Here is a 14,369-nt window from a genome sequence, read left to right as displayed (position 1 = left end):
TTAATTGTTGAATGGCACGCTCACCCAGGTATCTTACGATGTTATCGTGCAAATGATGTGTGATGCAACTCATGCAAGTTACATATTGTACATCATGGCATTTACACAATCACACCATGACACACATGATGGCACTTGCACCCATGCATGAAAAAGGAGGGTAAGGATAAAGAACTAAAGAAGGCCAAGCAAACATCCTTACTGGTTTGCATTAAATGTTCTTAGTAAACAGGATTATTCCTCATGTATTTGATCATCTGACCTTAGCTTACATTAAGAATTATGGTTCAGTGGCAAGTTTTGGAAGGGCTCTGAGAGTTTCACCCAAAACCTCTCACACCCCTGCTTAGCATGTTGGGCAAACCCAATCAATCATAGTTCATGCAATAAACATAGATGAACTATCTATATAACTTAATGACAAATGAACAAAGATGATTTCAGGCCACTGTAGGACCTTGAAAATGGCAGACAGCTTGGAGTCACTTGCTCCAAGAGCTACAAGGGTACAGATGGAAAGTGGGTACACATTGACCTTTAGCAACTAGGTACTCACTCTGCTCTGTTCATATGAACAGGCCTGATTCTCTCTAGCTTGTAGCTTGCATGTATTTACTGTCACATCCTTGGGCTTTTTAAGCAGCACATAGCTGCTGAGTAGGCAGTTCTGTGCATATGGCTGTCATTAAGGGGTCTATGAATGAATGGGCCTCAGGTTCACCTCCACAGCTTGTTGCATGTAGAATCAAAATGCCTGGGCCATCTGTGAACTGGCCCTGTCTTCCATTAAGCTTGTTTAATTGTGCCCCCTTTATTTTTCCTATACATTTTTCAGGAGGATTTTTCATTTCATGGCAGCTCTCTGAAAACATAAGGGTCAACTGGTCCATAAACATTACTGCAATTAGAAGCACCCAGCACAATTTTTAATGAAAAAAGAGAGAGGGGAAGTCCCTGTTTATAAAAAGCAGAGTCCTGCATATCTTTGCAGTCTGGTTAGTATTAACCTTCTGATTTCTGAGATGTAGATTTAGTATAATGGCATTTCATTTACATTACTCGCAGGAAAATTGTTATTGAACTTTGAAAAAAGCACACTGGCACCAGAGATTTGTTATGTCTTACTCATACAACTGAGCAGCCTTCCTCAACCTGGTGCTGTGGGGCCACAGATTCTAGAAATACTAGCTTTGGGAAAGGTTGTTCTAGTCAAACCTTTTGTTTTTTAGATGTTGTGAACTCTTTGATGTATTTGCTGTATCATGAGGATAGGCAAGTCAGTTCCAAATGTCCAAAAAGTCAAGAACTTTTTGCCATAGCCTATGGTGGTTGAAAATGTTGGGATTTGAAAGCCAAAGCATCTGGAGGGGACCTAGTTCCCTATCCTTGCAGTAACTCATCAGTACAGCTGTGTTTCTGGAAATTATTACTTGAAAGAAATTACTTTTGGTTCCTTGTAGTGTTGGATGTGAACTTTCTTGCTGTTTGTTTGTTTGCTTGTTTATTTATACCATCTCATGCAAATAATCACCAGAGGGTTGGGCAAGCAATTATGAAATAATAAAACCAAGATAAACATTACTACAAAAGCATTATACTACCTTGATGTACAAAAATCATGATGGACAACTGAAGTCAATATCAATGGGCCCATCTGATCTTTGATTTGTAATAATACATTTGACTTGATTTGATCTGAACAATAGGCCCAATCTGGCGACAATCATGAGATATGGGATATGGAATATTTTGATTTGGAATGTAAAAACAGTGAATGGTAAAGAGAATGAGTGAATGAATGAATGAATGAATGAATGAATGAATGAATGAATGAAATGATAGGAAAAAAATAGATGCATTGTATGTCTGTGAGACTAAGAGAAAGAGGAAATTCGTAAGAGATCTGATGAAGGTTGGTTGATCTTGTGGGGTGGAGGTGATGAATACATACAGGGAAGTGAAGCTGTCAATTTTATATAAGTGAAAGAGCTAAACGTATGTCACAAAGGATCATCTAGATTGCTGTGGGTACATATGAAAGTAGGAACTCATAGCTGGTTTCATGCTATACTCCCATTAAGAGTGGTAATGGAAGAATCAGGGGTGAGTTCTAGAAAAGTTCCCCAACTTCACACTAAACTAGCTGACTTACATTAACCTTGCCTCCCCATGTAGTCTAGACTTGGGTGGGAGAGGTTATCTGAGATTCCCTTTCAGGCTTTGAGAATAGAGATGGGAGGCTCAAGTAGTTGCACAGTGGGACTACTCTAGTTATAGTATATCTTGTACCCTGTACTTTTACCTCCTAGGCAGAATTAAATGGGAAACAAAAATGGGTCCATATGCTTGGTTGTAGACATAACATGCAACACCTTGAGTTAACTTCCAATATATAGAAATCCAATGCAACTAACATGGTATATGATTTATATAATGTTGCTGACCCACTATTAGGAAGAAGGATGTGATATTACTCTAGGTACATCTTTCAAACAGTTTTTTAAGGACAGGTTCATGTTAAGAACATTTTAGCAGTTGACCCTTGCATTTTCTGAACCAAACTTTCAGCTTTTTAGTTCACAGAAAAAGAGATTGCTATGAAGTATCAACCAAAATAAAGTTACTTCTTGAATCTGCTCATTCCAATTTTTCTCCATCCCTTTCCTGAACATGTTTTGTTTGTTGTTTATTGTTAGCAGTTGGAAGAAAATATTTAAGCAGCATTCATTGTCCCTGGGCATGTGGCTGAGCCCAGTGTTGACTCACTCCTGTCAGCACACTATAACCAGCCTTCTCAACCTTCCCAACACTGGAGTTCTAAACATTAAGAAAAAATAGACATGGAGGCAAGTGAGAAAAAACAGGACAGGGAATCTGATATCACATGTTCTCCTTTGTGGCTGGAGCCAGTGCCTGACCTCAGAGAGTGAACTCTGAAGAATCCCGTTCCATCACAATAGAAGTGGGATTGCAGCTCAAATATTGCCTTCTGACTGTTTTAAGAGAAGATGTATGCGGGCTAAAAGCAAGGCATTTACTCTTTATTTTTAATGTTAGCTAACTTGTTGCACATATTCCATTCTATTTCTTCTCTCTAATAGTATATAAAGATAAATAAAGCAGCTTATTATTGGACACAATTACAGAGTAGCACATGTCGCCTAGTATTGTTTCTGTTAATCGAGGTCTTTGGAATTACTTTTTGATCTATGAATGCTAACAAGAAAATCCAATTTCACAGGCTTGTAGTTAATTATCTGCAGGCCCAAGCTATATCACTGGATTACAATGTTTAGCCTTTCTTTTAGTTATCTCAATAAAAGTCCCAACTCTTGTCTGCAGCATCAAGGCAACTTCTGCAAACCATCTGTTCTGAATTTTCAAATACTTCCTTTTCAAAGGATGCACACATTTTTACCATTTATTTTCTAGCTAAGAATGACTCTATATTATTCAGTTAATATGATACTTAGCAAACAAGCAGTGTGTCTTATATGAACAGGAGGAAAACAAAATTCTTGTTTTTAGCCCATTCTTTAGGCCTTCTGGGAACACTGTAGTTGATTTCTTTTCAGGGAAAACTGTAAAAAAAGATTTAGTCTTTAAAAAATGACTATGGCAGTATTTCCAGTTTTTTGCAACCACTCTTTAGTGGCAGAAAAGCAGGGTACAAGTAGTCCTCACTTACTGACTGCAATAGGGACCGTCAACTCTGTTGCTAAGCGATGCAGTAATTAAGCACAAGATCATGTGACTGCACCGACTTATGATGTCAGTTTGGCTGCAGTCTTGAAGTGGATCACCTGCAGTTGTTAAGCACAACATCATGTGACTGTGACTTGCAACTTCCTGCCGGCTTCCCCATTGACTTTGCTTCAGAAGCCAGCTGTGAAGGTTGCAAATGGCGATCCCATGACTGCGGGACGCCATGACTGTTGATAATGTGCAGTGGTTACCAAGAGCTCAAATTGCGATCATGTAACCACAGGGATGCTGTGATGGTTGCAACTTCCAGGACCGGTTGTAAGTCTTTTTTTCAGTGCTGTGGTAACTTTGAACAGTCACTGAACGAGTGGTTGGTAAATGAGGACTACCTGTATAGTTCTTGTTACCTTGTCTTCATTTTTATGAGAGTTTCTAAAATATATGCACATTAAAAAGTTTGCTCTTTTCCTTTCAGTTCAGTGACAACAGCTTTGGTTCAGACTGAGAGCAGAATCTTGCCTGGGTTTATTTCCCAAAGCCTTGGGTACAATTTTCATTTATTTTAAAGAGTAGATCAAAAATGGCTATAAAATTTACTTTCCTTCTTTTTTTGACATAATTATATGAAACCTGCAGGTATAACAGTCCCTTTTGAGGGATGAGGCATGGCAACTTTCAGACAAATAGAGATGAGTTTTTCAAGGTGTTTTTTTAAGCTTTACTTCGTCTGTGGCTTTGTTGGAAATTTGTATGAATACGGTATATAGTGAAAACGTGCTTCTAGAAAATCCAGAAAAAGTTGTGAGGTTCAGTTGTGCAAAGCCAACTTGCAAAGAGTACGGTATGGAAAACTTAAAATAATTTCTGACATGTTGCTTCAGTGTACTCCCTAAAATCAATGTGATTGAGGGACCCTGGAAAATCTTTCTCAGGTTGGAATCTAGAGGTATCAGACACTTTCTCCGTTTGTTAAAATAAGGCCTGTGGGAGTTTCAAATTATATCAATGTTGGGATTACATAAATACTAATTTATCCATTCTCCAAACTTTAAAACAGTTCCAAAGAGTCAGTAATAACCTGCTTCACTTTGGATCATCACTTCAGGCAACAGTCAATCCTTTTTGGAAATGGCCTGAATATATCTCCAAAGATGGCCTCCTTTCTTTGCTACTTCAGCCTCATTTTTAAATAAAATAATCTATTATTGATTCATTTCAATTTATATGGCCACTCATCTCAATATTATGGCATTGGGCAGCTAGCAACAGTTAAAAACACAGTATCACAATGTCACAATAAGTATAATCAGAGACCGTGATAAGAAACCACCACAACCATCCCATGGGCTCTGCTGTACATCCTAACCATCATTCCCAGTGAGAGCCAAATCTTCAAGGCCTTACAAAAGGCTAATAGCTAATCTGATCTCCAGGGGGTGATGTTCCAAAGAGTAGATGTCATGACAGAAAGGGCTCTCTTCCTGGATCCCACCTTCTAGTCTTCCTTTCAAATGATTAGATCCTCAAATAGCTAATAATAGGAAAACAACAGTTACAACAATCGGAAGATTAAAACAAGCTGAACCAGAAGCCAAACAATTATATATACACAGACAGTGACCAGCTGTCAACAATTAAATAGCAGAGTGAAGCCATGTCCCAACTTCCATCTAACCTTTGTATAACCATGCCCGGGCAACATCTTCTTCTCTTTTTTTTGGCTGTGTCACCTAGACCATGTTCCATGTACCTTGCATGCTAGTGGTGGGGAGCGACACTTAACATGCCTTCTCTCAATGATCAGACCAGATGAGTAGATCCACAGTGCGAAGCCACTACAGTAGGGCAGAACTGGTACTTATAATTGTGGGACAAAGCTGATGACTCTATGGAAGGATGAAACTGAATAGTGGGAGAATCAGAACATACCAAAGATAATGCTTCTCCAGCTAGCACATAATTTTACAATCAAAGTTGGGATGACTGTTCTGTACAGCTTTACAAAGGAATTAGTTTTATTCATGGAGAATTACACTATTGCTACTACTAATTGTGATAACTATAGATTATCTCCATGTTAAAGGTGGAATATCTTTTAGGACCAGTAACTGATAGCACAAGTGGAAAGCCACTGTTGCACTGATGTCTTGTTTGTGGATTTCCCAAAGACATTTGGATGTCCACTGTGGAACAGAATGTTGGACCAGATAGCCTTTGATCTAATCCAACACTGATATGTTCTTATGATTCAAAACAGTTTTTGTATCCATTTCCTGATGGAAACCACAGGCACTCCCCAAGCCCCCATATTTGGAAGAATTTGCTAATTTTTTGGAACCACCACATATGGAATATGTCATGTGTAATTTTTAACTGGATCTTGTGGAATAAATCAATCCAAAAAAAGTCAGAGTTGGACCTGTTTCTACATTTTTCTATTGAAGATACAAGACTTCCAAAACAGAGACATTTTGAAGGGTGGGTTTGGTTTGCTTGGAATAATAGTCTTAATAATGAATCAGACTGTAGGTCCCTGTAACACTTGAATCTAAACTTTGCACTGAAAAGAAACTATTAGGCCCAGAGTTTACTTAAAGAGAAAAGATTTCCTGTAGAAAATGTAATAATTCCAGTTAAACATCCAGTACTTTCTTATTGCAGATTTAGAATTATCACTTCAAAAAGTTTACAAAATAAAAGCGAGCAGCTTTTAAAGAAAACTAGTACATTCATTATAGCCCTGTTCAGTTGTTTTTCTTGAGTGAAAGGTTTATATGTGAGAAGGGAAAGTTGAGATGAGCATCTTAACACCATCTTTCCTTTGTCATTCTCATGGCTACTGACTTGTAAAAAGTGACTGTGGACAAGGAATCCCTTCCCATCCGTGAAGATTTTTCACAAGAATTTAGAATCTGGGAAAATCAGGACTGTAAAATCTCAGGGAGACCCTCTACAGGTATGTGTGAGAGAAGTCTGTCACATCTATGAACATTGTCCATCAGAATATCTTTCAATTATTGACTGATGGATTATATTCCATCAAATTATGTGCCATTATGTACTGACTCTTAGTGACCACATAGATTTTGTCCATTATGATCTGACCCATCACCACTATAACTGAGTCTATCCACCTTGATGCTAGTCATTCTTTTCTTCTCTTTCCTTCCACCTTTCCCAGAATTAGAGCATTCTCCAGAGAGCTGGGTCTTCACATAGTGTCTACAATTGATAATTTGAGCCTGGTTATTTGTGCCTTGAGTGAGAACCCTAGATTGATTTGTTCGATGATCCATTTGCTTGTTTTCTTGGCTGTCCACGGTATTCTCAGGAGTCTTCTCCAAAACCAAAGTTCAAAAGCATCAATACTCTTTCTATCCTGCTTCTTCAAAGCCCAACTTTCACTTCCATAGAGTGTCACAGGGAATATTATGGTCTGCACTATCCTGATCTTTGCAGGTAATTTTCAGTTATAGCCAAGCAGACATACTGCAGAGTGTGGTAGGACCAACTTATTAGAATTGATGATACCCATCATCAGCCCAAAATTTGTTTACAAAACAGTTTCTATTTGGCTGTCCTCCTTTATAGCTGCACAAGACTGAATTAAGTTATCTGTTCATTTTTTAGTACAACAACTCTATCTGAGATTGCACTGACCCTCATACCCCATTCTTCTTCTATGTGCAGAAAATTATTTGGTCTGTATGATTCTGGCACATGTCCTCTTAAATTTAGCTGTTGAGTCAACTCCTCACTGTCTTAAATTGACTCCTGAAGCCTTTTTACACTCTCTCACAATCCAGCTATCTATCAGTACAGCTGAGAAATGTTTAGAATAATGGCAATGGAGGCAAATGTTTGAATTAATTGGAGTAAGATTTTTGAATGTTGAAAAAAAGGGGTATTTAGAGAGATGCCTATTAGGGGGAAAATGTTTTTTTTGTCTTTGCTTTGCTTAGTTTTCACTGAAATAAAAAACACATCTGGAGCTAAAAGAAATCTGTTGTCCAGGATTAAGTACTCTATGTTCTCATATAGCGTTCACATTCTTTGTTTTTGCTCCAAATTACTTTTGTGAAGGTACTGCCCAGCAATTAAATCTCACTGTATATCATAGTAAATGAGAAATGGGATTACTGTACTGAACAAAATGCTGTAGCATGACAGGGATGAATGCTCTAATATGGTGCTTCTCTTTCTTTTGGCTTCCAAATAGTGGAGCACATTCTTGTTGATCACTCAGCGGGATTTGTGATCTGGAGGATGTGATCCCCTCCTGATGTTTCGTTTGTGACTCAAATAGGTGTGTTTGTATTTCTGTGTTGATGCAGTCTGAGGCCAGTGAAACCAATTCAGCTGACGCTGTTCATTTATTATTGCAGACAGTTTATATGAAGCTGAGAATTCCTTGAGAGAAGATTGTAGATCAGGAAGGGAGTCACAGAGTCCTGAGGACCCTGCAACTCTGGCAGCAAAATGAAGGGCACGGTTCATGTTTTCCCCAGTTTTTAACAGGAAATGTTCGGTAAGAGGTGTACTAAGTTTCCAAGAGACTCAACATAATTATTATTTTTAAAAATGACAAAAAACATGTTAATAAAAGCAAAGACAAAAATGCCATTTTGCAACCTCTTACAACATCCTTATGCATCCTGTCACTCCTGGTGATTAAAAAATCATCTTAAAAAAGGTTGACTTTGAACCTCAAAGAAGTTGCCTGCTTCTCTGGTAGGCAGATTAGCACAGGCATCCAGTAGCCACATCCATGCCACTCATGTCATGGCAACACACAGATGATGCAAGTTACCTAATTTGTGCAATGATGTCATGAGACTTGGGATGTCCCTTGTCCTCTTGCTCTCCTTGCAGGTGCCCGTGCAAATCAGTAGGTGGTGCCAGTGGCTAGGGACATAAAGGTCATAATCAGTTAAATAGGAGCTAAAGAAGCATTTGGGTGAGGTGTTGCAGACACTGCAGCTGCTGGAATATTTTGGAATTATTCCCATTGTAAGAAAGGTATCTGTATGAAAAACCTTGAAGTGGAATTTGTCATTCCCTAAGCAACAAGTAACCATAATATAGTGTTCTCCCACTCAATCTCTCTCCTCAGGTAAACCATTTCTATGCTCCCCCCCCCCCCCATTGTAAGGTAGTTGCCAGCCACAGACATTCATAAACAGCATGCATTTATGACTGTATGCATCCTGAATATGTGTCAGTACATATATCTTTTAACTGATGTGTGTTTGCAACAGTATGTTGGTTTGATTAGAGTTCCTAGCTTGCACAGAAGTGTGCTGCAGGTAAAACTGGGTTTTGGTGGCAGTTGTGGCAAGTTGGGCAAAAAATGCCCAAACTCAGCAGTACCACTACCATTAGCAGGAAATTTAGCCTATATCTATACCTTACAAAAAGCATTATACAAAAGCCTCAGTTGACCCTAGCCCTGATGGGCGGTGGTGGTCAAGGAGCTATAGGCTCCTCTGATGGTGACCATGACATGTAGAAGATTGAGATTTTGAATGGAAAAGGAATACTGTAAATAATAAACAATGTGAATTAATGGATGAAATGAATGAAAGAAAAATAGGTATGTTGTGTGACTGAAACTAAGAGAAGGAGGAAGTTATAACAAATTTAAATTAAGATGATCTGATCTTATGCAGTAGAGTGGAGGAATCCATGCTGAGAAGTGAAAGTACTGGTTTTGTTAAGAATGAAAGGGCTAAAATGTATGTCAGAAAGTATGAATTGGTGTCATCTAGGTTGTTATGGGTGTGCATAAAGGTAGAAATGCAGAGGTTGGTAAAATAAATGAATAATGTTAATGGAACAACCAGATCTAAATTTCAGGAAAAATTAAGCAACATTCTGAAATGATGTGATCCAGGAGAAAACCTATTCCTTTAGGCAACATGAATGGATGGGTGGCAATGTGAACAGAGAGTACAGAAAAAGTGAGTGGGCCATTTGGAATCCCAAGAATACATGAAAATGGCAACCTGATGAATATCTGCTTAGAAAAAAGTCTGCTTGAATATGGTGTTTAAGCATAGGTCTATTCATGTATCCACATGGCAAAACAGTGAATGTATATTTAAAAGTACATTTTATTTGACTGATTATAATGAATGCCCAAGAGAATTCATGAAAGGTACAAGGGTCTTGAGAGATTCTGAATATGAGACAGATTGATCTGATAGCGCCAAGAGTGAATCTTGAGGGGAAATGGACATAGAAGAAAAGGAATGAAATGAAATGAAATAGAGCAAAAGGAAGAAGAATTCAGGAAGAAAAGGTATGAGTCTTGTATATAGAAGTGTTAGAAGTTAGACTGATTTCTTGACAGAATGAACAGAAATTGCATATAAGGAAAAAGGATGACAAAATGGTTTGGAACCAAGTGAAAGACATTGTGTTATGAAATGCCACATAATTGGGTGGAAGTATGCTAATGGCAAGTAAAAAGGATGTTTGATGGAAAAATGAAATGAAAGAGGCTGTGGATGAGGGGAAAAAAAGAGAATGACTGCTAAAAACCAGGATGAGAGAAAGGTATTGTATACATGTATAGTGAGAAAAAGATAGCTGCAAATAATGTAGTTAAGGGGAGTAAGAAACAGTTAAGATTAAAAGAGGCAGTGAAAATGCAGAATGATATAAATGGAAAGAAAACATTATTTTGGAAGTAGGTGAAGAGGACTAAACAGGGAGCTTCCAGCAAAGTAAATATAATTAAAAAGAAAAGTGAGGAAATTATTTGTGAGGAAACTGAAGTGAGGGAATGCTGGAAGAGGTATTTTAGAGATTTTTATTGAGAATGCTAGTGATATGTTGAAGACTGAAATTCAAGCAAATGCTGTAAATCAAAGTAAATCATAAATGCTGTGAGAACATTGAAAAATGGTAATGATGCAGGTGTAGAAAGGGTAACTGGAGAAATATTCAAATATTGATGTTGTTTCCTTATGGACTGGCCATATAACTTGTTTTATGAGTCTGTGAAGGCACCATCTGCACCTGATTATGGGAAGAATACTGTTATTTTTCCCCTATAAAAGGGAAAGTAGCAAGAGGGAATGCAACCATAAACTATAGGGAACATTAATTTTTTGGGTGCCTGGGAAGGGGTTTGGCAGAATTATGGTTAGAAAAGTACAAGAAGTGACAATAAGCAAAATTTGGGAAGTCCAGTGAGGTTTTATGCCAGACAGGTCTGGGGTTGTACAGCCCAGATTTTTGTTTTTGAGGAAGACATTGAAATGTATGACAATGAGAAAGTGTATGGTACATTTTAACATGTTCTTTGGCTTAATACTTTGTACTCCTTTTCTGCTTTTGCATAATATTGCTTAACTCCAAAGGAAATAGTGAGATGGTTATGTGTTATGTATGTATTTATGTAATATGCGTGCATACACAAGTACCTATATTAGTTCAAACATTAGAAGAGAATATGGGTAGCTCAGGGTTAAACTGTGGAGTCCCTGGGGTTCTCTGAGCTTGGTTGTTTTCTTGCAAACATTTCATTACCCAGATAGGTAACAGCTTCAGTGCTCTGAAGATGTTACCTAGCCGGGTAATGAAACATTTGCAAGAAAACAACCAAGCTCAGAGAACCCCAGGGACTCCAGAGTTCAAACATTATATTCCCAATTACTGTTGATCTAAGTATTTGGATTCCATCATCCATTCCTGCTGTTGGACAAGCAGATCTCAAACTACAATTCTCCGATTGCAGGAATAACTCAGCCATCTGGCCTGTTAAGCTCGCTTCAGAATACAGACTCTTCTTCTCAAGAGATACTGTAGCTCAGACGGTAAACTATTTTCATTAAGTATGATGTTCTTAGAACCTCACAGAGTTGTTGGTATTTGCCACTTACATTTCTCAAATCAGTTCCTGTCTTGATTCATCTTAGGTGATTCCACTGATGTTGATGAGCCCTCACTGTGCCTAAAGTTCTGAATATTACTACCCACTTTGCATTGCTGGTTTCAGGCTAGCTTAATAAACAGTTGAAATACCAAAGGGGACAACAATTAATTCGATGGAATGAACATTATGGTGAGGAACAGAAGCCCAGCTCCAGAGGAGGTGATGGAACTCATAGAGAGAATAGTAAAAATAATGAAGATAATTGGGAATTCCTGCATCCCAGTTGGTGCTATTGAAAGGGAGTAATTGATTAACAAAGAAACAGTAGTGATCGTGTCTTCTGTCATTGCTTCCGCAAGTCTAGGAACTTGATCTGCCGGCGTTTCCCATGACCTTATGTATGAACAAAGGTTATTACCATTGACCTGGTCATAACCTCAGGACCACGTGGGTGGCATGTTTCTACTCCCAATCTGTGTGAGGTCTTTGGTAATTGCCTGACCTACAAAATGCATGAATTTGCTAAGAGAAATAGCACACTATGATTTTGAGAAAGGAAATAAATATAAAATCTATGACATGTATAGCTTCCTATGTCGACTTCAAGCGTTGATTCAATGAAATACCTAACTGTGCTGCCACTGGCATCAATTGTGAATGATGACTCAACAGAGAGGTGATCACAAATAGGGAATGCAACGTATCTGGTATTTGTTTTATACTTATAAATGTTGAACCAGAACAAAATGGCAACAAACGGAACCTCTGTTTTGTATTTGTAAAGATATCTAACATCACTGAGAAAAGAAAAACTGAAAAAACTGGTATCACTGTCAAACTGCTTTTAACATTTTACAAATTTAAGAATGGCTTAGTTTGGTAGCAATACCAGTTACTGAGATATGATGGCCTTCCTTTCTGTCCATATGTTCAAGGAGAGCTGAAGATCCATCTCTTGGGCATGTTTTAACTTGAGTTCCTGCACTGAGCAGGGAGCTAGATTTAAATATTTTGGATTACAACCCTCACAAGCCTTGACAAGCTGTGACCTATGAAAATGATAGTGCAGTGTACATAGCTAGAAGACATCAGTATGTCTATTCCTGATCAAATACAGTGTAAGCTAGCTTAGGGACCTACATGCCAACAATATTGATATTCATGGTTTGAATACAGCCTCCAGAAGCATTATCATTTTTTCTTGCAGTGTAGCACAAATACAATTGCATCAATATGATACCAGCATTTGGAAATTTGGAAACACACATGCATATATAAAATACTTGTACTGCAATTCATCGAAGGCAAGCTTTCTCAATCTTGTGCCTTCTAGTGCTGCCAACTGCTGCTCTGGCATCATAGAATCATTAAATAATAAAATTGTAGTTTTGGAAGAAGTCACGTAGGCTATTAAGTTCAATCCCCTACTTTGTGCTGGAACCCAGATCAAAGTATCCCTGACAGATATCTATCCAGTCACTGAACAATGATTGGGCACACCACCTCCCTTGGAAATTGATTCCACTGTCAAATGCTCTTATTATTAGGATTTTCCATCCTCACTTTCAAACAAAATATGATTTCCTCTAATTTAAATCCAATAGTCTGGAACCTGGTGTCTAGGATGATGGAGTACAGATCTTGGCTGTTTTCTGTGTGACATCTTTTTAAATATTTGAAGAATGCTATTATATTTTCTCTCAGTCTTCTGTTTCCAAGACTAAACAGATCTTTCAATTTTTTTTCAAAGACCTTTGTTTCTAATTCCCTGATCATCCTTATTGCCCTTCTCTGAATCTGTTCCAGATGGTATGAATGCTTCTTAAAGTGTGTTGTCCAGACTGGACACAGTACACCTACAACTGTCAGGAATCAACAATTCTTGTGGAGGACTCACTTTTTCAAAGCAAACAGACCTTTTTGATCACTCTTTCCTCTTTTTCTTTTCTCTTCTTCCTGATGAATTTCACTGACAAACTCTTGCTAACTCTGCCTGTTTGCCTCCTCACTGAGCTCACTTCCAGGAAATTGGCTGCCTCATTTTCCACCTATAGTGTCTGAAGCAGTCTCTGCTTGCTCAGCAGGAAGAATCACTCAGTCACCTACAGAGGTTAATTAGCAATAGGCATCACTCCCCATCACTGTTAGCTGTGCTGGCTGAGAGAGATGGAAAGTTTAAATCAAGATATTTAGAAGGATCCAGTGAACTTGTATACCATATAGAGAGAGGTGTGTCTTTGGGACAAGTTATTTTTTTATTCCATTAGACAGGCAGTCTAGTGATACCATCTATTTACAAATGGTTTTTATTTACATATTCTTCCAAAATGTGATGTTCCATGCAAAATGTGACGTTGAAGATATGTCAGCTCCTTAGTGCTAGCATCACATTTTCACATTACAAAAAAATTAATAAGTCCACAAGGATTCATTGACGCAAATTACCTTGATGTGAATGTTATGTTTGTTTATTCTGCAAAGGGAAAGGCTGGTTCTTAAACATTTCATGACATCAGAGATGAGGCAGAGGAAGTCATTTCAGAAAATCAATCATGCATAATCCCTTTCCAACACTGTTTATAAAGGAACATGGACAGTTCCTTTGCTTAACTGTTGTTTGGGGGATATTCCTAACATTGCAAATCTAATTTGTCACTATTTAATTCAGATGATTGTGTTCCTTCCTCCCCTTCAACAAGCCACATGCAGTCAATATGGAACATGGGTGCTGCATTATTCTGTTTTGTCTTGAGTCCTGTTGAAAATGTAAATCACCCCCTGG

The 14,369-nt window shown here is 38.1% G+C and overlaps 1 protein-coding gene across 2 annotated transcripts in view; it reads right to left on the bottom strand.

Annotated features, from left to right (window-relative positions):
* The window catches only part of NPR3 (natriuretic peptide receptor 3), a 127,161-nt gene that overhangs the window by 27,377 nt on the left and 85,415 nt on the right, over positions 1–14,369 (bottom strand). For both annotated transcript variants that reach the window (XM_088152645.1, XM_088152646.1), the window contains exon 8: positions 8,516–8,610. In XM_088152645.1, the coding sequence (XP_088008771.1) occupies positions 8,516–8,610 (95 nt within the window). The remainder of the gene's footprint in view (positions 1–8,515; positions 8,611–14,369) is intronic.

This window comes from Python bivittatus, unplaced genomic scaffold (assembly GCF_059951505.1).
Source record: "Python bivittatus isolate LINGU-HERP-01145 unplaced genomic scaffold, Pbiv_v1 ctg000570_np1212, whole genome shotgun sequence".
NCBI lineage: Eukaryota > Metazoa > Chordata > Lepidosauria > Squamata > Pythonidae > Python > Python bivittatus.
The sequence above is the reverse complement of the archived record's forward strand: the minus strand, read 5'-3'. Positions and strand labels throughout refer to the sequence as shown.